This window comes from Capsicum annuum, chromosome 12, assembly GCF_002878395.1.
Source record: "Capsicum annuum cultivar UCD-10X-F1 chromosome 12, UCD10Xv1.1, whole genome shotgun sequence".
NCBI classification, from domain to species: domain Eukaryota; kingdom Viridiplantae; phylum Streptophyta; class Magnoliopsida; order Solanales; family Solanaceae; genus Capsicum; species Capsicum annuum.
Genome location: NC_061122.1, coordinates 176,694,634 through 176,719,062, shown reverse-complemented (window position 1 = coordinate 176,719,062; position 24,429 = coordinate 176,694,634). Strand labels below are relative to the sequence as shown.

General features: G+C 34.1%; 2 protein-coding genes and 4 pseudogenes across 2 annotated transcripts; 3 read left to right on the top strand and 3 right to left on the bottom strand.

Moving 5' to 3' along the window:
* Positions 1 to 1,012: 1,012 nt before the first annotated feature.
* Positions 1,013 to 2,577, bottom strand: LOC124889692 (annotated as a pseudogene).
* A 333-nt stretch (positions 2,578 to 2,910) lies between these two features.
* LOC107849095 lies at positions 2,911 to 5,019 on the top strand (annotated as a pseudogene).
* A 4,479-nt stretch (positions 5,020 to 9,498) lies between these two features.
* Positions 9,499 to 9,993, bottom strand: LOC124889405 (ATP synthase epsilon chain, chloroplastic-like). Its single transcript, XM_047401073.1, has one exon. The coding sequence runs from the start codon at positions 9,898 to 9,900 to the stop codon at positions 9,499 to 9,501; it is 402 nt and encodes a 133-aa protein (XP_047257029.1). The 5' UTR covers positions 9,901 to 9,993.
* A 230-nt stretch (positions 9,994 to 10,223) lies between these two features.
* Positions 10,224 to 11,276, bottom strand: LOC107849097 (ATP synthase subunit beta, chloroplastic-like). The gene is made up of 3 exons (XM_016693755.1): positions 11,099 to 11,276; positions 10,646 to 10,939; positions 10,224 to 10,549 (listed from the first exon to the last, which is right to left on the bottom strand). Exons 1-3 carry the CDS (start codon positions 11,274 to 11,276, stop codon positions 10,224 to 10,226), a joined length of 798 nt encoding a protein of 265 aa, XP_016549241.1.
* An 896-nt stretch (positions 11,277 to 12,172) lies between these two features.
* LOC124889404 lies at positions 12,173 to 13,649 on the top strand (annotated as a pseudogene).
* Positions 13,650 to 22,136: 8,487 nt separating this feature from the next.
* On the top strand, positions 22,137 to 24,212 carry LOC124889691 (annotated as a pseudogene).
* Positions 24,213 to 24,429: the final 217 nt, after the last annotated feature.

The following is a 24,429-nucleotide window of genomic DNA, read 5'->3' as shown; positions in this document are numbered from 1 at the left end:
CTCTGTACTATCAATAGTATCAATCATAACAAGTCACACACTCATACTCTGGAAATATAGAAACAAATAAATTCCCCAATCGAACTACCAAAACAAAATAGAATGTACTATAAATCGGAGCTCTAAATGATTCATTTTGGACTCAAAAGTAACGACTTCGTGGTTTTTATAGATCTAATTCATTGAAATTTCATCTAATAAAATGGAAGAATTATAAATATCCAAAATAATAGAAAGAAATATCGCAAATAAGACAATTGCAACACCCATCAAAGGAGTAGTTCCCCACCTAAGAGCTACTTTACCATATTGCGAATTCAATGGTCTTAACAAATCTCCTGCTACAGTTTGTCTTAGACCAGATTTAGAAATGTTCTCAACAGTTTGTGTAGCCATAAATCCTATTGTATTCATTGAGATCTGTTGACTTTGTATACCATTCCGTTGTAAATAAACAATCTTATCATAAATCCATTGGGGTCTTGAAATTATATAAATATGATAAGAATAGAAATAGCAACCCTAGTCGCCATCTTTATATCTGGTTTACTTGTAAGTTTTACTGGGTACACCTTATATACCACTTTTGGGAAACCTTCTAAACAACTAAGAGATCCATTCGAGAAACATGGAGACTAGTTGAAGTACAGAGCCTCCCTATCGGGAGGCTCGGTATTTCAACTGAGATAATGAAAAATTATTTCACCTTTTTAGTTCTTTTTAGTTGGAACTTTAGGAGGTTCTTGAAAAAAGATAGTGAAAAAAATTATCCCTAGAGTCAAGACTAAGAGGAATGTATAAACCAATTCTTCCATGATTCAATCGTGGTTTACAATTATAGCTTGCATACTTGTTTATTTCTTTTTATTTTCTTTTTTTATCATCTTCCAGATAAAGAACCAACAAGATTAAAAATAAAGTTGATTCAAATAATGATTTCTCTGGTACCTTATGTCAATAATAGTAAAAGAAAAAAGTAAGGGTAAAGGAAAGATACCAAAGTAATGTTGTATCAGGCTGTATGTCTTTTTGTAGTTGGATCTCCAAGTTTTTGGAATGCCCCAAATTCGACTTGAGCATCTAAACCTAGGTCAATACCAGCAAAAATATCTCTAAACAAGGTTCAAGCACCATGCCAAATATGTTCGAACAAGAAAAGCAAAGCAAACGAAGCATTCCCAAAAGTAAACCAACCCCTTGGATTGCTATGAAAAACACCATCGAATTTCAAAGTAGCACGATCTAATTAAAAAATTTCACCCAATTGAGCACATCTAGCATATTTTTTCACAGTAGCAGGATCACTATAACTGACGTCGTTGAGTTCACTGCCGTAGAACTCAATAGTTACACCTACTTGTTCAACACTATACTTCGATTCTGCCCTTCTAAAAGAAACATCAACCCTAAAAATTCCATCGCCGTCTACTAAAACGACCTAAAATGTTTCAAAAAAATAGGCATATGATGTATAAAAGGTTTACGCCCTTTTTTATCTCTAAAGATAGGATGTCCTAACCATCCAACCGCTATTCCATCCCTAAAGATAGGATGTCCTAACCATCCAACCATTATTCCATTCCCATTATCTATTGAATCTGCTCTGAATAATTCTCTTTTTGCTGGATTATTGTTGATGTAATTATAAAAAGCTAATTTTTCAGCAATTTTAAACTAGGTTTCTGATAAACTTTTATTTTTTGCTAGCCCGGCACTAACTCTTTGATATATTTCTTACTGGAAGTACCCCTAATCCCATTGATAATGAGTGGGCCCAAATAATTTAATCGGGGTAGTTGCTGAACCATACCACATAGTTTTGGCAACAATAAAGCTGCAACAAAGACAACAGCAATACTACTGGAAAGAACGGTTTCAATATTTCCTATACGTAATCCTTTGAATAGACATTATGATGGACAGATGCTAAGATGGAATAGGCCCACTAGTATGCCCAATGTTCCTACTGCAATATGATGAGAGGCTATTCCTCCTAGAACAAACAGATTAAAACCTTTTACGCCTCACGCTGGATTTACAGTTTGTACTTTTCCCATTGGTCCATAAGGATCAGACACCCATATTCCATGACCATACAAGCCTGTTACATGATATGCACCAAAACCAAAGTAAGCTACCCCTGAGAGAAATAAATGAATTCCAAAGATCTTTGGCAAATCCAAAGAGGGTTTCCTGTACGTTCATCACAAAATATTTCTAGATCCCAATACACCCAATGCCAGATAGCTGGCAAAAAGCATAAGCCAGAAAACATAATTTGTGCTCCTGCTACACCTTCATAAGTCCAAATACCCTAATTCGTTATAGTCCCCCTATGATACTCCAACCGCCCCATGAATTGGTTATTCCTAAATGAGTCATGAAGGGTATAACGAACATACCCTGTCTCCATATTGGATCAAGAAAAAGATCAAAAAGATCAAAAAACGCTAATTTATACAGAGCCATCGAACCGGACCAACTAGCAACTAGAGTTGTATGCATTATATGAATAGAAAGCAACCGACAGAGATCATTAAATACAAAGGTATGAACATGATACCAAGGAAAACCCATGGAAATACCCTTTATATCATAGATAAATGGACACTACATAACTTTATTGCATTGGAAAAGACTATAATATGACTATCCTATGGACCACTCTTGTTTGGTCAATTATTTCCAAATCAAGGGTGTTCTATTCTGGTAGTAATAATGGAACAATTCTATTCATAGGAACAAAGAGAAGTAGATTTATTCTATACTCGATAAGTACCAATACGCAATGGGAGAGTTGATCTCATTTTCTATAAGCGAATGAGTCCATACTTATTTATCATTAGAAAGACCTATTCGTAATAATTTGAGTTTATTGATTCTGTATTTCTTTATGAATTTTTAGAATCTATGGGTAAAATAAATATGATAAGAACCAATATGAACATTCTAAAGACAATAAAAAAAATTGTTACGTTTCCACCTCAAAGTGAAATATAGTATTTAGTTCTTTCTTTCATTTAATACCTATTGGTGTTTCGAAAGTTCCCTTCCGAGGTCCTGGAGAGGCAAATCCACTTTGGTTTAACATATACTGTGACTTGTCAGATATATTGGGTCATATGGTATTTCCCTGTTCTCTCACCCCGATTGAGATGTCCCCCGTTTTGCCCAAGAATGATAAAACGATAAAGTGAATCATCAAATCTTTGGAGTGTGAAGTGCAATTAGATCTATTTTGAGGGGATTCATATTAGTATTATCAATTAGAATAATTTATGGTTGGCTTGGTTAGACTAAAAAAATGAAGTATCTAGTCTCCGTTTAAAAAAAAACAATTGGATTGGTAAGATATCTATGATTGCTATTCATATTTTTTCTTTGTAAAGAGATCCTAATTGTAAAGCAAAGTTATCTCAAATCTAATAAATACTTGTATAAAATAAATTGAAAAAAAATACAAAAAGAAATAGTAATGGGAGCATTTGTCCCTTATGTATAAATCCAAATTGGGCGGATCTTTACCCGGAGTAGAGCATAAACCTAAAAAGTTAAAACAGACCCATTCAGGAACAAAAAAATACCATCATGGTTTGGATTAAATCTCGATGAAAGAATACATCAATGAGAAGTTAATTCAATAAGTTTAATGACCCTTTCTTATAACTTCTAATTTTATACTGGAAAATCAAAAATAGAAATATAAAAAAGGAGTGAAAACTCTTCTTTATTTAAAAATCAAAGAAAATCCCTTTTGTTAGAAGTAAGAAAGAACCTTTCTATAAAAAAGGAAAGAGGACTGGAATCTATGCATTGATTCACAATTTTTTTGAACTGTATGCATCAAAAGGTGCATGTATAGTTCCTAAGGAATATAATTTTACCCTAATCAACTGACTTTATTAAAAAAGATTACTTTTTTTAGGCCAAGGTATTACTAGAGAGATTTTGACTCAACTTATTGGTTTTATGGTATATCTCAGTATCGAGGATGAGACCAAAGAGTTGTATTTATTTATAAACTCTCCTGGGGGCTAGGTAATACTTGGGGTGGCTATTTATGATACTATGCAATTTATGCGACCAGATATCAATACAGTATGCATGGGATTAGCCGTTTTAATGGGATCTTTTATCCTAGTCGGAGGAGAAATTACCAAACATCTAGCATTCCCTCACGCTTGGTGCCAATGAGGTTTTTATTTGAGAGAAAAAAGAAGACTATGTCTTCTCCATATGAATACTAAGTAATAATAGCATGGCACTTTGAATTCGATATGAGAAATTTTTGTATTATTTTTTTTCAAAACATTAGATTCTGTATCGAGAGAGTAGTATGAGATAAGGGGTATTTTTGATTTTCTCTTATCTATCGGGAGTTCGGTTCAGCGTCACAAACTTTTTTGTTTTTATACCGTAGAGTTCTTAATAATATTTATGTTATGAAAGAGTACAAAAAAAATATTTTTTTCCTTATTTGATCGGATTAAAAAGAAACTTTGGGTTGCTGAATCACAGACAAAAAAAGGAAAAAAGAAACATATAAAGTAACAGAGCCATCATAGTATTTTTTAACTCCTCCGAAAGGAAGGATGGCAATTTGATTATTTACCCATTGAAGTCTAATAGATTCTATTTTTCTCTTTCTTCAATAGAAAGGAGGGGGGTCAATTTTCTTTTAGAGTCGTATGCATAAAAGATGACTGTACGGTTGTTCAATTCTATCTTTTTTGTATTCTTTATATTTCTTTTCTCTTTGCTTTATCATGCAATATAGGAGAAGATTTTATTTGTTATATCATCAGGGTAATGATGCATCAACGTACTAGTGGTTTTTATATGGCCCAAGTAACCAAATGTGTCGTGGAAGCAGAAGAACTGCTGAAACTGCGTGAAACCCTTACAGGGGTTTATGTACAACGAACGGGAAAACCCTTTTGGATTGTATCCGAAGATATGGAAAGAGATGTTTTTATGGCAGCAACAGAATCCCAATCTTATGGAATTGTTATCTTGTAGCGGTTCAATGAAAATAACATGGATTTTGCGCAAATCACAGATTTGCGATTTTATCTTCGAATTGAATATTCTATTAAATTGACTATTCTATTAAATAGAAGTAATTCATCATCATTCGGTTAGGATCAATCTAAACCAACCCATCATATTATGTATACGATTTAACATGCCAACTATTAAACAACTTATTAGAAATACAAGACAGCCAATCAGAAATGTCACAAAATCCCCAGCTCTTCGGGGGTGCCCTCAGCGTCGAGGAACATATACTAGGGTGTATGTGCGACTCATTTAGATCATGAGCTGGCACAAAAGAAAGAAAATGACTTTTACAATATCAATTATCAGTACCGGTGAATGGGATAGGATGGAAAAGGAACTCCATTCATTATTAAAAAAAAAACTCTATCATATCCCTCTATTGTGTATGAAGTTTATGGTTTCCATTGGTGTAAATCTAATCACCTGAATTTAAGATGATAAGAAATTATCCATTGTTAACAAATGGTTATTCATTAAGCGTAGGAAATCTTATTTTAAATTCATAAAACATAAAGATTAGTTAGGCTCCCAATATGGCAACAACGGACTAAGAGGGTCAGCTACCCAGCAAACTTTCATAATTAAATACCATTGCTGTATAGGTAGATCTGATTGTGAAATACGTATTACTGTATAATTCATGGGTAAAGCCAAAGCGCGTGAACTATACAAGTTCCCAATAACATCAATTAGTTGATTAAATATATATTAAATTAAAGTATAAAGTAAAGGCTCCGGTGTATAGAGAAGACCCCACCATTTAAGAATAATCATAGAAACGAAGGAACCCACTATTTCTTTTTTTTATTTCTTTTATTTACTATATTTTTGATACCTAGGAAAATACAATTTCTTATTTTGTAGTGAAATACCTAAAAAAAAATAACAAAATCATGGTCGGGAAGGTTAGAGTAGCCAAAGCCATTGGAATTTTTATTTTATACATTGGAAAAATTTATTTTGTTATTAATAGACTAGGAGGGGGGAAAGAATAACTGAAAGAAAGGTAATTAATTAGTTATTCGTCAAAGTTTCATTTATTCAAGGACCAGAATTAAATGGGGATATATAGCTCGGAGACATAGAACAAAAAATCATTTATTTGCATCAAGCTTTTGAGGGGCTCATTCAAGGCTTACTAGAACTATTACTCAACAGAAAATAGGAGCTTTAGTTTTGGCTCATTGGGATAGGGGTAGGAAAAAGAGAGATTTTCATCATTTGTGGATCACTCATTGAGACCTAATTCGATCTTCATAGAGTTCTCGAGATATTTTCTTATGAAGTTTTGTTATACCATCTATAACTGCTTTCGGTTTAGGTGGGCAACCTAGAAAATATACATCTACAGGAATTAGATTATCGACTCCTCGAACAGTACTATAAGAATCGGTACTGAACATCCCGCCTGTAATTATATAGGCTCCCATAGCAATAACATATTTTGGTTCAGGCATTTGCTTATATAATCTCACTAAAGAGGGGCCATTTTCATTGTTACTGTTCCAGCCATTAAAATTAGATCCGCTTGTCTAGCACTCGATCTTGGTACTAGTCCATAACGATCAAAGTTGAAGCATGAGCCTAGTAGTGAAACAAATTCAATAAAGCAACAACTGGTACCATAGAGAAGCGACCATAAACTAGAGCGTCTTGACCAATTTGAAAGATCATTCAATGTAGTTGAAATAACTGAATTTGGGGATGTTCGATCAAGTAAAGGAAATTGAATGGAATTCATAACTGTCTCAATCTTATTTTGTCTGTTTTTCTTTTTATTATCGGAATATTCAGGAGCTAAGACCATTCCAATGCCCCCTTTCGCCATGCATAAACTAAACCAATAATTAAGATAAGCATGAAAATCAAAGCTTCTATAAATATAGATACACCCAATACATCGAAACTCATTGCCCATGGATAAAGAAAAACCGTTTCAACATCAAAAATAATAAAAACTAGAGCAAACATATAATAATGGATTCAAAATTGTAACCAAGCATCACCCATTGGTTCTATACCTGACTCATAAGTAGAAAGTTTCTCCATCCCTTTGCTAATTAGGGCAAACACTCCGGAAATGAAAAATGCCAAAATAAGAACAAGGATGGATATTATTAGAAATGCCCAAAAAAATCATATTCGTAAGGCAGAAACATAAATGCACTCCTATGAACGTGGAAAATATACTGGATTCAATTGGTCAATTCGAATTGGAATTGTCAAGCCATCCATAACTATATTAGTCAAAACAAGAATTCATTTTGGTCGAACCACCTAGTTTGGCTTTGTTTATTGGTTTATTGAAGGGCAGATCTCATTGCAAGATTCATCGACTGGAATACGATTTTATTTCCATTATACTTATTTTCATTTTATTTAGTTAGTAGAACCTTCTAACTATATATTACTCTTATACAAATTCTCCTCTTTCTCTTACTTTTTTCTCTAAACTAAAGACGGGGAATTCAAAATTAATTAATTATCTTAGTTCTTCTTTAACTTTTCTTCTTTAATTTGAAATTCTTTAAATATTTTTATTTTTTCTATAAATAGAATGAGGAGGTCTTTATTTTAATTTTTTTTCTTAGTGATTTAGTGATCTAGAATGGAACAAGTAATCAAATAGAAGAGAATGTATAGGAACTTTCATCTCAAGATTTAGAAGATCTTGTTTTGGTATATATCTTTTATTATTTTATTATTATTTAATAATAGTATTAGGATTTGAATCCATGTGGAGAAGTTTTTCTTAGTTGAATACAGAAAAAGAAGACTACCTTTTTTGTGTTGTGCTTTGCTAGGTCGAGGTAAGTAAGGTATACAAAGGAAAATCCTATTTGATAATGAAAGTGACCAAAGATATTCATTTTTCAGAAAACTTTAGCTTGTACACAAATATAGCAGTCCCTTCCTAAATCCATGTGAATTCCTCTTCGTAGTTTTTCATTTCACCAGGCCCGTGAAATGATTTGACTTTTGAAATTCAATAAGATTGGGGATATCAAAAGAAAGGGGGTCTCACTAATTATTTTATTGTGGATATGAATATGTAATTCACCTCTGAAGATTAATGACAAAAGGTTAGTTTGTTTATCTGTAATTGAAAAATAAATATCGATTGGATCCATTGATATACGTTTTTTCTTTCATCTGCTTAAACTTGAACGATTATTGTGAGTAAACTTATAGGAATAGTTGAATTTCACTTAGTTACAAGAAAGAAATAATAATGAAGAAATAAAAATTATACAATTTTTTTCATTTTTATTTTATTTTATAGGGCTATATGGACTTGAACTGTAGACCTTCTCGATAAAATAGATCAAACTTACTATTATTAAATGATATTAACTATTTCAAAGACCCAACATGCATTTTTTTGCATTGGGCTCTTTCATTAACTGACATTTATAGTAGTTAATCTGCCATTTTTTTTCTTGACAGAAAAAAAGATAAGGAAATGGCTCCATGTGCTCTGATTCATTATTTGGGAGCATTACCAAAGTGTTTCAAAGGTGGAATTATCTTGATGTAGGTCTGTCTCTGGCCTAAATAAACCTAAGTTAAATGAAGTATCTATCATTTCTTCTTAAAAAATCAAATATGAAACTTCATACACCTTAAAATTCATATGACGAAAAGAGATTTTTTTGAGGTCCTTATACTCATTATGCCTAGCATTGAATAGAGTGGGTATTCACCTTATCAAGATCTCAAATCAATGATGGGGTCTATTTGGCACCTCCTAAATGGACGTCCAAATTGGACCGAACCCTTTGTCAGGCTATGGTTCCCTCAAATTTATGGAGTAAGACATCAATTTCTCAACAAGATCAATTTTTTTGATTGTATGATGAACTCCCTTGAAAACCATTGGCGCGCGTGTAAACGAGTTGCTCTACCAACTGAGATATAGCCCTTAGTGCTTGTGATACATATTTTATCATGTAGATAAATTCTTGTCAAGATAAATATTCCATGATCTAACATCAATAATGTTTGATCTCTTTGAGTGGTATTCCTTAGATTAGTATTTCTTATTAGATTAGTATTTCTTATAAGTAATATGATATTTATAATCCATCGACAGGATGGTTTTCATTTTGTTCTCGTTGGAATGATAAATGACCTACTAAAATCAGTGGTTAGAGTACTGATTTCATACGGCGAGAGTCATTGGTTCAAATCCAATAGTAGGTAAAACTTATTAGATTCCAAAGTCAATGGTATCTAATAAGGTTTATGACCCACCTTTAGTGATATTTATTTTTTGATTTTGTATCTTTTCTATTTTATTTTTAAATTTGAATTTTTGCATCCGAATTGTCTTCTGTTTGATTGTATTTGATTGTATTCACCTGACAGAATCTAAATAGGATTAGAAAGAGAGCTTCTTTTTATTATTCGAATGTACTAACTAGTCATACTAACTAGTTATAAAATTGGATTGATAGTCTCCACCCGTTTTCTAGCTCGTCGGAGAGCGGAATTTGCTTCAATTTTTTGTCTCCTTCCTTCAGCCCTCCTCATATTAACTCTCTCTATTTCAAGATTTTGTTGTTCTTCTTGTGGATCAATTTCACTACCTTTCTCAATATCATTTACTAAAATAGTGATCTCATTATTGCCTATTCTAGCAAAACCACCCATCAGAGCCATCGTTAACCATTGGTTGTTAAGGCTTATTCGCAAAATCCCTATATCTACAGTTGTGGCAATAGGGGCATGATTTTGTAATATGCCAATTTGACCACTATTAGTATATAACACAATTTCTTCCACTTCTGAATCCCACACATTTCGATTAGGAGTCAGTACACTAAGATTTAAGGTCATTTCTTCAAATTGCTCTCCATTTCTAAGTTCATAGCCTTCGCGGTAACTTCATCGATATTACCTACCAAATAAAAGGCATGTTCAGGAATACCATCTAATTCTCTGGAAAGGATCAATTGAAATTCTCAAATTATTTCTGCTAGACCAAAATATTTTAATGGAGAACCGGTAATTACTTCTGCTACGAAAAAGGGTTGTGATAAGAAACGCTCAATTTTTCGTGCTCTTGCTACGAGTAAATGATCCTCTTTAGATAACTCATCCAATCCAAGGATAGCTATAATGTCCTAAAGTTCTTTGTAATGTTGTAAAGTTTTCTTAACTCATTGGGTGGTTTCATAATGTTCCTCACCAACGATCCGAGGTTGAAGCATGGTTGACGTTGAATCTAAAGGATCTACTGCTAGATAAATACCTTTGGCAGCCAATCCTCTTGATAGTACGGTAGTAGCATATAAATGTGCAAATGTCGTAGCAGAAGCAAGGTCGGTCAAATCATCTGCGGGTACATAAACTGCTTGAATAGAGGTTATGGACCCTTCTTTGGTAGAATTAATTCTTTCTTGTAAAGAATCCATTTCAGTACTTAAGGTCGGTTGATAACCCACAGTGGAAGATATTCTATCCAATAAGGTCGATACTTCGGAGCCTACTTGGACAAAACAGAAGATATTGTCAATAAATAGAAGTAAGTCTTGCTCATTAACATCTTAAAAATATTCCGCCATAGTTAGGGCAGTCAAACCAACTCTCATATGAGCTCCTGGTGGTTCATTCATCTGACCGTAAACTAGGGCCACTTTTGATTCTATAATATTTTCTTCATTAATCACTCCAGATTCTTTCATTTCCATGTAAAGATCATTTCCTTCCCAAGTATGTTCATCCACTCTGCCAAATACCGTTACGCCCCTGTGAGCTTTAGCAATATTGTTAATCAATTCCATAATGAGTATTGTTTTACCCACTCCAGCTCTCCCGAATAGTATGATTTTTCCTCCACGGCGATAAGGGGCTAAAAGATCTACTACTTTAATTCCTGTTTTAAAAATAGATAATTTTGTGTCCAACTGTATAAAGGCGGGCGCAGATCTATGAACAGGAGATGTTGTACTAGTATCTACAAGACCTAAATTATCAACAGGCTCTCCAAGCAGGTTAAAAATTCATCCCAGAGTCGCTCCCCCGACCAAAACACTTATAGAAGCTCCTGTGTCAATCACTTCCATTCCTCTCGTTAAACCGCCTGTAGCACTCATAGCTATAACTCTAACTCGATTATTTCCTAATAATTGTTGTACATCACAAGCCACATTAATTGGTTGACCAACACTATCTCGACCTTGAACTATGAGAGCGTTATAAATACTCGGCATCTTAATCGGGAAAAAGGCTACATCTAGTACCAAACCGATGATTTGGATGACACGCCCCAGGTTTTTTTTTCAAGCGTGGAAACCCCAGAACCAGAAGTAGTAGGATTGATTCTCATAATAATAAAAAAAAAAATATGTTAAAATGTTTTTTCAAAAATTATCGAATTAAAGTAAATGTCCGTTAGCACGTTGATCGATTAATTCAATAAAATGGGAATTAGTAATAGATTTCGCTGGCACCAAGTAATTGAACCAATTCAATTGTTTTCGTATTCAATGAGATTGAGTTAATTTTCAAGCTCACCCAACCTATTTTAATTTAAAAATCTCAAGTGGATGAGTCAGAATCTTGAGAAAGTCTTTCATTTGTCTATCATTATAGACAATCCCATCCATATTATCTATTATATGGAATTCAAACTTGAACTTTATTTTATATTTCTATTACAATTCACTATTTGTATCTAATGGGCTCCTCTTCTTATTTTTCTTATTTATTTTTTAGTTAAATTTCAGAATATTGATTTATGCCTAGCCTATTCTTTTCTTTACATTTTTCTTTTTTATATACCATTCATAGAAGAATTCCATATATTTTCACATTTAGGATTTACATATACAACATATACCACTATCAAGGAGGGAGTTCTTATTATTTAGGTTAGTTAGGTATTTCTATTTCAAATAAAAGGTAAAAACTAAAAATTGGGTTGCGCTGTATATATAAAAGAGTATACAATAATGATGTATTTGGCAAATTAAATACCATGGTCTAATAATCAACCATTCTAATTAATTGATAATATTAGCATTAGTTGGAAATTTTTCCTGTGAAAAGTTTCATTAATGCAGAATTCGTGTCGAGTAGACCTTGTTGTTGTGAGAATTCTTAATTCATGATTTGTAGGGACGGATCTATGTCACCAAAAATAGAGACTAAAGCAAGTGTTAGATTCAAAGCTGGTATTAAAGAGTACAAATTGACTTATTATAATCCCGAGTACCAAACCAAGGATACTGATATATTGGCAGCATTCCGAGTAACTCCTCAACCTGGAGTTCCACCTAAAGAAGAAGGGGTCGCGGTAGCTGCTGAATCTTCTACTGGTGCATGGACAACGGTATGGGCTGATGGACTTACCAGTCTTGATCGTTACAAAGGGTGATGCTACTGCATCGAGCGTGTTGTTGAGAAAAAAATCAATATATTGCTTATGCAGCTTACCCTTTAGATCTTTTTGAAGAAGGTTCCATTACCAACATATTTACTTCTATTGTAGGTAATGTATTTGGGTTCAAAGCTCTGCGCACTCTACGTGTGGAAGATCTGCGAGTCCCTACTTCTTATTAAAACTTTCCAAGGTCCGCCTCATGGTATCCAAGTTGAAAGAGATAAATTGAACAAGTATGATCGTCCCCTGATGGGATGTACTATTAAACCTAAATTGGGGTAATCTGTTAAAAACTACGGTAGAGATGTTTATGAATGTCTTCGAGGCGGACTTTATTTTACCAAAGATGATGAGAACGTGAACTCACAACCATTTATGCGTTGGAGAGATCGTTTCTTATTTTGTGCTGAAGCACTTTATAAAGCACAGACTGAAACAGGTGAAATCAAAGGGCATTACTTGAATGCTACTACCGATACATGCAAAGAAATCATGAAAAGAGTTGTATTTACTAGAGAATTGGGCGTTCCGATCATAATGCATGACTACTTAACGGGGGGATTCACCGCAAATACTAACTTGGCTCATTATTGCCGAGATAATGGTCTACTTCTTCACATCCACTATGCAATGCATGTGGTTATTGATAGATAGAAGAATGATGGTATGCACTTCTGGGTATTAGTAAAGGCATTACGTATATCTGGTGGAGATCATATTCACGCTGGTACCGTAGTAGGTGAACTTCAAGGTGAAAGAGACATAACTTTGGGCTTTGTTGATTTATTGCATGATGATTTTGTTGAACAAGATCGAAGTTGCGCTATTTATTTCACTCAAGATTAGGTCTCTTTACCAGGTGTTCTACCTGTGGATTCAAGAGGTACTCATATTTGGCATATGCCTACTCTATCTGAGATCTTTGGGGATGATTCCATACTACATTTTGGTGGAGGAACTTTAGGACATCCTTGGGGTAATGCGCCAGGTGTCATAGCTAATCGAGTAGCTCTAGAAGCAAGTGTAAAATCTTGTAATAAAGGATGCGATCTTGCTCAAGAAGGTAATGAGATTATTCATAAGGCTTCCAAATGGTGCCCAAAACTAGCTTCTGCTTGTGAGGTATGGAAAGAGATCGTATTTAATTTTACAGCAGTGGACGTTTTGGATAAGTAAAAACAGTAGACATTAGCAGATAAATTAGTAGGAAATAATAAAGGATAAGGAGAAAGAACTCAAGTAATTATCCTTCATTCTCTTAATTGAATTGCAATTAAACTCGGCCCAATCTTTTACTAAAAGGATTGAGCCAAATACAACAAAATTCTATTGCATATATTTTGACTAAGTATATACTTACCTAGACATACAAGATTTGAAATACAAAACCTAGAAAACTAAATAAAAATCTAAGGCTCAAATCTTTCTATTGTTGTCTTGGATCCACAATAAATCCTACGGATTCTTAGGATTGGTATATTTTTTTCTATCCTGTAGTTTGTATTTTCCCTGAATCAAGCCAAGTACCACAACTCTTTCTACCCATCTTGTATATTGTCTCCTTTGTTCTGTTCTGTGTTAAAATGGAAGCTTAATTTATTACTTATTATTTTATTAGATTTTAGATTAGTTAGTGATTAGATATTAGTATTAGACGAGATTTTAAGCAAAAAAAATTGATTTCTTTATAGGAGTATAGGAGAGGAAAAATCTCTTTTTTATGTGAATTTGACACGACATAGGAGAAGCCGCCCTGAATCAGATGCTATGTTTCAATTCTCAATTCTAGTATTAAACAAAAGGTTACGCCTAGAGGTTCTGTATTACGATTCAATCCTACTCTACTAGCACTAACAGGCAGCATAGGGGAAGAAGCGCTACACCTAGGAATCAACAACACATAAACTTTGTTCTAAGTCAGCCCTTCCCTTAGCGGGCTTGGGACTAAAAGAATGGTTGGGACAACAAACATCTATCTCGTTCATCCTTTGGATACCCGTATAACCATCGAAGGCTATTAAAGTAACTAATTCCTGTAAATTAGGAGGCGTTAAAAACAAAGAAATTGTTGGAGTTATCTTATTAATTCTATCTAGTCCCAATAGGCTTGATATTAAGAAAGAATCTCTTGCAGGAAGGTTGGCTAGAGATTTCTTGTAAAAACACTAGCCCTGCTGAGTTCATAATGAAAATATTTTCATCATTAAATTTTTTTTTATTCTATGTATTATTCTCATTATGTACATAAGGGAGGAGCCGTATGAGGTGAAATTCTCACGTATGTTTCTGGAACGGAGATTCTTTCAATTGAATGATGACGGTAGCAGATGTCAGCTCAATCTGAAGGAAATTACATGGAATCTTTGCAGAATTATTATGAATCTATGCAACTAGAAATTAATCCCAATGATCGAAGTTATATACTCTATAATATAGGGCTTATCCACACAAGTAATGGAGAATATACGAAAGCTTTGGAATATTATTTTCGAGCACTAGAACGAAACCCATTCTTACCATAAGCTTTTAATAATATGGTTGTGATCTGTCATTACGTACAACTATCTCTACTATAGAATGAAAAAAAAAAGAAAAATCTAGTAATTAACTACTAGAACCAAATAGGCTTTCTACATATGCATCGTCTAAAACAACAATGTTTAACAGCTGTAGCAAAGAAAGAAACTTCATAGAAGTCAAAATAGGAAAAAATAAAAATGCCTAGCAACTTTTTCTATGGATATAAGGCTTTAATTGATAGAGAGAGAAGAAGCACCGTAAATATCAATTAGTGAGGTTTTGGGCCGATACAATAATAACTGCATACTTATCTCATAATGTGAGATAAGAATTAGGAATTAACTTATGTAATAGAGTCGATCCACTAAAGTCTTGAGCAGCGGTGTGGGATCAAATCCCAAAGATAGTAAGTATTTTCTTTCTTATTAAAGAAAGTCTTTTTCAAAGATTCTATATAAATTTATCTATAAAACCGAGATAGTTACGTTTCAGAAAATTTTACCAGTAGTAGAAATGCCTATGCTTTATTCTTCTGATGGTGGGAAAAAAGATAAAACTAAATAAACGGATTATTCATCCAAATTTCAGTTTGAAACTCATGTAATTAACCTATTTTTCTTTTGGTTAAACCTAAAACAAGGATAGATCCATGACAAATCTGATTAGATATATTGGTATAGATTAAAATAGGACACCAAAAGAATTGACTGGTGAGCCGTATGAGGTAAGAAATTCTCAAGTACGGTTCTAAGGAAGGAATTGAACTACCTATTCCTTCCGGAGAGAACAGGCCATTCAATAGGGAGATTCTGAAATTGTAGAGGCTTGGTTCGATCAATCCGCTGAGTATTGGAAAAGGCTATAGCGCTTACTCCTGGTAATTATATTGAAGAGCATAATTGGTTAAAGATCACGAGGTGTTTCAAATAAAAGAAGACCCCGTTTATTTATTATCCTTTACTTTGAATTTAGATATTTGTTATAATTAATTTTTTGTTGGACCCATCAGATCAGTTAACTAAAAAAATGGATCATTCCTTTGCTTTTGGAAGACCCAATTACATAATTTCAATATCTCCCTCCTAAGCCTTTTATTTCACTTCTATATTCATCTGTTATTTTTTAGGAATAAAAAAGACAGATAGAGGACAAAATAGACTTTTTTTTATTCTATTTATTTAAATTAAATATTAAAATGAAAAAATTCAATTAAAAAAATTCTTAATAGTTATTAGTATTAAAACTAATAAAAGAAACCCTTGAATCACTAAATATATATATACCGAGGATGTCTCTTAGTAATGTCTAATGGCTACTAGCGTGATTTGGAATAGAGTAATTACAATCTTCTAGGTAATAAATTAAAGAGCTCCATCTAATAACTTCTATGAATATACATTAGGTTGCACAAAAAAGTTATTTTTGGATCAATCCAAAGCCCAAAAAGGTTTTCAAAAGGTTAAAGGATCCGTTGAGCGCTTCAAGGCTATGTCATAATAAATCTGACCACTTGCCTCGGATCGACTTCTAGATCATAATTGCTCTAGTAAATAACTAAAGAAAATAAGTGGATGGGAGATATAAAAATAGAAGAGAAAGGAACTAATTATAGAAATATCTCTCTATCTCTAAGGTTCACTAATTATTTGGCTGCTGGCGGGCCTCTTTATATGTATTTTCCAGAAAGAGGAGGACTCAATGATTATTTATTTGCCGAAACTAAAAGTTAAAATTTTTGTAGATAGGGATCCCGTAAAAACTTCTTTCGAGGAATGGGCCAGATCGGGTCATTTCTCAAGAACAATAGCTAAAGGGCCTGATACTACCACTTGGATCTGGAACCTACATGCTGATACTCACGATTTTGATATTCATACCAGTAATTTGGAGGAGATCTCTCAAAAAGTATTTAGTGCACATTTCGGTCAACTCTCTATCATCTTTCTTTGGTTGAGTGGCATGTATTTCCACGATGCTCGTTTTTTTAATTCTGAAGTGTGACTAAGTGATCTAACTCACATTGGGCCTAGTAACCAGGAGGTTTGGCCAATAGTGAGCCCAGAAATATTAAATGGTGACGTAGGCGGGAGTTTTAGAAGAATACAAATAACCTCTGGTTTTTTTCAGCTTTGGTGAGCATCTGGAATAACTAGTGAATTACAACTCTATTGTACAATAATTGGGGCATTGGTCTTTGCAGCATTAATGGTTTTTGCTGGTTGGCTCATTATCATAAAGCGGCACCAAAATTTGCTTGATTTCAAGATATAGAATCTATGTTGAATCACCATTTGGCAGGGCTACTAGGACTTGGGTCTCTCTCTTTGGCGGGGCATTAAGTACACATATCTTTACCGATTAACCAATTTCTAAACACTAGAGTAGATCCTGAAGAGATACCACTTTCTCATGAATTTATCTTGAATCAAGATCTTTTGGCTCAACTTTATCCCAATTTTGCTAAGGGAGCAACCCTATTCTTCACCTTGAATTGGTCAAAATATGAGGACTTTCTTACTTTTCATGAAGGATTAGATCCAGTAACTAGGGGTTTGTAGCTGACTGGTATTGCCCATCACCATTTAGCTATTGTAATTCTTTTCCTGATAGCGGGTCACATGTATAAGACCAACTAGGGTATTGGTCATGGACTAAAAGATATTTTAGAATCCTATAAATGTCCATTTATAGGTCAAGGCCATAAAGGCCTATATGAGATCCTAACAATGTCATGGCATGCTTAATTATCTCTCAACTTAGCTATGTTAGGCTCTTTAACCATTATTATAGCTCATCATATGTATTCCATGCCCCCTTATCAATATCTAGCTACTGACTATGGTACACAACTGTCAGTGTTCACACATCACATGTGGATTGGTGGATTTCTCATAGTTGGTGTTGCCGCGCATGCAGCCGTTTTTATGGTAAGAGATTATGATCCAACTACTCGGTACAACGATCTATTAGATCATGTCCTTAGGCATCATGATGCAATCATATCCTATTTCAACTGGGCATGTATATTTCTAGGCTTTCACAGTTTTGGTTTGTATATTCATAATGATACCATGAGCGCTTTAGGGCATCCTGAAGATATGTTTTCAGATACCGCTATACAATTACAACCCCCATTTACTCCAAAATTTAGACAAAAATGGAATTGTGATGCTGGGATCTTGGGTAGAGATGGGTGATATTTTAGTAGGTAAATTAATACCCCAGGTCATGAAAGAATCATCATATGCCCCGAAAGATAGATTGTTACGAGCTATACTTGGTATTCAGGTATCAACTTCAAAAGAAACTTATCTAAAATTACCTATAGGTGGTAAGGGCCAAGTTATTGATGTGAGGTAGATCCAAAAAAGGGGTGGTTCTAGTTATAATCCTGAAATGATTCATATATATATTTCACAGAAATGTAAAATCAAAGTAGGCAATAAAGTAGCTGAAAGACACGAAAATAAGGGTATTATTTCCAAAATTTTACCTAGACAAGATATGCCTTATTTACAAGATAAAAGATTCGTTGATATGGTCTTTAACCTATTAGGAGTACCTTCATGAATGAATGTAGGACAGATATTTGAATGTTCACTAGGGTTAGAAGGGAGTCTGCTAGACAAACATTATAGAATAGCACCTTTTGACGAGAGAAATGAACAAGAAGCTTCGCGAAAACTAGTGTTTTCTAAATTATGTGAAGCCAGTAAGCAAACATCGAATCCATGGGTATTTGATCTCGAATATCCAGGACAAAGTAGAATATTTGATGGAAGGATGACTAATCCTTTTAACAACCCGTTATAATAGGAAAGCCTTATATCTTAAAATTAATTCATAAAGTTGATGATAAAATCCATGGGCATTCTAGTGGAGATTATGCACTTGTTACACAACAACCCCTTAGAGGAAGATCCAAACAGGGGGGAAAGCGGGTAGGAGAAATAGAGGTTTAGGCTCTAGAAGGGTTTGGGGTTGCTCATATTTTACAAGAGATGCTTACTTATAAATCGGACCATATTAGAGCTCGCCAGGAAGTACTTGGTACTACAATTATTGGGGGAACAATACCGAATCCTAAAGATGCTTCAGAATTTTTTGATTGCTCGTTCGAGAACTATGATGTTTAGATCTGAAGCTGAATCATTTCCTTGTATCTGAGAAGAACTTCTAGATTAATGGGAAGGAAGCTTAATCAAAATGAATAATAATCTTTCTTCTATGATCGATCGATATAAACATCAATAGCTCTGAATTGGATCAATTTCTCCTCAACAAATAAGTGCTTGGGCTATAAAAATCCTGCCTAATGTAGAGATAGTTGGAGAGGTAACAAAACCCTATACTTTTCATTACAAAACTAATAAACCGAAAAAAGATGGATTATTTTGTGAAAGAATTTTTGGTACTATAAAAAGCAGAATTTGTGCTTGTGGAAATTATCGAGTAATCGGAGATGAAAAGAAAGACCCATAATTTTGTGAACAATGTGGAGTCGAATTTGTTGATTCTCGGATACGAAGGTATCAAATGGGCTATACCAAACTCGCATGCCCTGTAACCCATCTGTGGTATTTAAAACGTCTTCCTAGTTATATTGCGAATCTTTTAGATAAACCTCTTAAAGAATTAGAAGGCCTAGTATACTACGATGTGTTATTTGATCGAAATTCTGATTTTACAGACTCGAAAGGAAAAACTGTCATCCCAGTCAATCCAATTGGGATGCCCTGGACCTAACATGTCACTTAGAAAGAGTAACATGAAGCTCAGAATTGAGCCGTAGTCAATACCCCCAAAATAAAAGGGGAATTGATCTATGGTCGATTTCGTAACAAATTAAATAAAGAGAAATTTCTATTTGTACCACGTAAAAAAAGATTTTTATTTTATGGAATGAACCATTTCCTTTCTTTTCGTGGAAAGAAATTATGTTCAAGTAAGCAAATATTTCATGGTTCCAGGAGTCTATCTATCGCGTATAGACTTTAAGGGCGTGGTTGCCTAACCATCGAGGTGAAGTCGGGACCTAAAAGATTGAATAGAATAATATATAGAAAAGTAAACCACTTATGGGTTCCAAGGTATTCCTTTAATTTAATTATTAAGAGTTAAGGGATTTATCATTCAAAGGGAAGTAGTCTACTCAAGAATTTTCTATTTTATTTGTTCGAATTTTATTTGAATAAAGAATTAATAGAAGACGGAATCACTAAAATCTTGTTTTGTCTTCACTAGGAACTTGAGTAAGGAGTAGACCCTTTTATTTTGGGATTTTCTAGAGTTTTAAATGAGAACTCCTTTCCTTATTTGGTTTCCCTACTTGAGCCGGATGAAAGGAAACTTTCACGTCTGATTTTGAAGGGAAGGAGATCCTATAGAATCCTATCCCAATTTTTCTTTTGCTAGGACCATAAATAAAAAGCCCACTTTCTTAATATTACGGGGTTCATTCAAATATGAAATCCAATATTGAAAATACAGCATCCCACTTTTTTTACTACCCAGGGTTTCGATACATTTCGCAATCGAGAAATCTCTACTGGTGCAGGTGCTATCTAAGAACAATTAGTCGATCTAGAGTTATGAATTATTATAGAGAATTCATTGGTGGAATAGGAAGAATTAGGGGAAGAAGGGCACACAGGAAATAAATGGGAAGATCAAAAAGTTGGAAAAAGAAAGGACTTTTTAGTTATACCGCGTGGAATTACCTAAGCATTTTATTCGAACAAATATAGAGCCAGAATGGATGGTTTTGTGTCTATTACCAGTTCTTCCTCCTGAGTTGAGACCAATCATTCAGATAGATAGGGGTAAACTAATGAGCTCAGCTATTAATGAACTCTATAGAAGAGTTATCTATCGGAACAATACCCCTACCGATCTATTAACAACAAGTATATCTACGCCAGGATAATGAGTAATATGTTAGAAGAAATTAGTATTAGAAGTTGTGGATACACTTCTTGATAATGGAATCCGGGGACAACCAATGAGGGACGGTCATAATAAAGTTTACAAGTCATTTTCTGATGTAATTGAAGGCAAAGAGGGAATATTTTGTGAGACTCTACTTGGAAAATGAGTTAATTATTTAGGATGTTCTATCATTATCGTGGATCCTTCACTTTCATTACATCGATGTGGATTGCCTCATGAAATAGCAATAGAACTTTTCCAGACATTTGTAATTCGTGGTCTAATTAGACAACATCTTGCTTCGAACGTAGGAGTTGCTAAGAGTAAAATTAAATAAAAAGAGCAGATTGTATGGGAAATCCTTCAATAAGTTATACAGGGACATCCTGTATTGCTGAATAGAGCACCCACTCTGTATAGATTAGGCATACAGGCATTCCAACCCATTTTAGTGGAGGGGCGCGCTATTTGTTTACATCCATTAGTTTGCAAGGGATTCAATGCCGATTTTGATGGAGATCAAATGGTTGTTCATGTACCTTTATCCGTGGAGACTCAAGTAGAGGCCCGTTTACTTATGTTTTCTTATATGAATCTTTTATCATCGGCTATTGGGGATCCCATTTCCGTACCAACGCAAGATATGCTTTGGACTCTATGTATTAACGAGCAAAAATCATTGAGGTATTTTTGTAAATAGATATAATCCATGTAATCATAGAAACTATCAAAATCAAAAACCAAGTGACAATAGTTACTATAAGTATACGAAAGAACCTTTTTTTCAAATTCTTATGATACAATTGGGGCTTATCGGCATAAACGAATCAATTTAGATAGTCCTTTGTGGCTCCAGTGGTGACTAGATCAATGCGTTATTGCTTCAAGAGAAACTCCCATTGCATTTCACTATGAATATTTACGTACTTTTATGAGATTTATGGACACTATCTAATAGTAAGAAGTCTAAAAAAACAAATCCTTTTTATGTACATTCGAACCACTGTTGGTCATATTTTTCTTTATTGAGAAATCGAAGAAGCTATACAGGGGTTTTCTTGAGCCTATTCATATGGTACCTAATATAACTCTATGATACTGTGGGACTTTGGGGCTCTCCGGTTCAGCTTGGTACATAGTTCCAGAATTTATACGCAAATCAAGATTGATAAAAGGAAGTTTTACAATCACTGACTCAAACCCATTGTCGATTCCTACTCAACATAATATAGAGGTATTTATGGCTGAACGGGCCAATCTGGTCTTTCACAGTAAAATGATAAACGAAACTACCATAAAATGACTTATTAGTAGATTAATATAGCACTTCGGAATGGAATATACATCACATATCCTGGATCAAGTAAAAACTCTGGGATTCCAATAAGCTACTGCTACATCCATTTCATTAGGAATTGAAGACCTTTTAACAATACCTTCTAAGAGATGGCTCGTTTAAGATGCTGAACAACAAAGTTTGATTTTGGAGGAACACCATCATTATGGGAATGTACACACGGAAGAAAAATTACTTCAATCTATTGAAATATGGTATGCTACAAGTGAATATTTACGACAAGAAATAAATTCAAATTTTAGGATGTTTGACCCTTTTAATCCAGTTAATATAATGTCTTTCTCAGGAGCTAGAGGAAATGCATCTCAGGTACATCAATTAGTAGGTATGAGAAGATTAATGTTGGATCCTCAAGGAAAAATGATTGATTTACCTATTCAAAGCAATTTGCGCGAAGGACACTCTTTAATAGAATACATCATTTCTTGCTATGGAGCCCGTAAAGGAGTTGTGGATACTGTTGTACGGATATCAGATGCTGGATATATCACTCGCAGACTTGTTGAAGTAGTTCAACACATTGTTGTCCATCGAATGAATTGTGGCACTACCCGGGGTATTTCTATGTCTCTCCAGAATGGGATGATGCCGGAAAGGATTTTTAGTCAAACATTAATTGACTGTATATTAGCAGATGATATATACATGGGTTCATGATGTATTGCCACTATAAATCAAGACATTTCATTGGACTTGTAAATCGATTCATAACCTTTTGGGCACAACTAATCTCTATTCGAACTCCCTTTACTTGTAGGAATACATCTTGGATTTGTCAATTATGTTATGGTCGGAGTCCTACTCATGGCGACCTGGTTGAGTTGGGGGAAGCTATAGGTATTATTGCAGGTCAATCGATTGGAGAACCGGGTACTCAATTAACATTAAGAACTTTTCATACCGGAGGAGTATTCACAGGGGTATTGTAGAACATGTGCGAGCCCTATCTAATGGAAAAATAAAATTCAATGAGGATTTGGTTCATCCGACATGTACATGTCATGGGAATCCTACCTTTCTATATTCTATAGACTTGTATGTAACTATTGAGAGTGAATATATTCTACATAATGTGAATATTCCACCCAAAAGTTTGCTTTTAGTTCAAAACGTTCAATATGTAGAATCAGAACAAATAACTGCTGAGATTCACGCAGGAATATCCACTTTGAATTTTAAAGAGAAGGTTCGAAAACATATTTATTCTGATGCAGAAAGAGAAATAAACTGGAGTACCGATGTCTATCATGCACCTGAATTTACATACGGTAATGTTCATCTATTACCGAAAACAAGTCGTTTATGGATATTATTAGGAGGGCCGTGCAGGTCCAGTCTAGTCTACCTTTCGATCCACAAGGATCAGGATCAAATAAATGTGCATTCTCTTTCTAGCAAGCGAAGATATACTTCTAACCTCTTAGTAACCGATGATCAGGCATGGCAGAAATTATTTAGTTTGGATTTTTATGTTAAAAAGGAAGATAGGATTCCTGATTATTCAGACCTTAATCGAATCATATGTACTAGTCAGTATAATCTCGTATATTCGCCTATTATCCATGAGAATTTTGATTTATTGTCAAAAGGTAAAGAAATGAATTCATTATTCCACTACATTCGATTCAAGAACTCGAGAATCAACTAATTCCCTGTTCAGGTATCTTAATTGAAATCCCTATAAATGGTATTTTCCGTTGAAATAGTATTCTTTCTTTTTTTGATGATCCTCGATATAGAAGAAAGAGTTCGGGAATTATTAAATATGGGACTATAGAATTGCATTCAATCATCGAAAAAGAGGATTTGATTGAGTATCGAGGAGTCAAGGAATTTCAGTCAAAATACCAAATGAAAGTAGATCGATTTTTTTTCATTCCCGAAGAGGTGCATATCTTGCCCGAATCTTCTTCTAAAATGGTATGGAACAACAGTATCATTGGGGTAGATACACAATAACCTTAAAGCTAAGAAGCCGAGTCGGTGGGTTGGTCCGGGTGGAGAGAAAAAACAAATGAATTGAACTTAAAATCTTTTCTGCAGATATCCATTTTCCTGAAGAGAGATATAAGATATCCAGACATACCGATGTTTTGATACCATCAGGAACAGGAAAAAAAATCCAAGGAATCCAAAAAAGTGAAAATTAGGTCTATGTCCAACGGATTACTCCTAG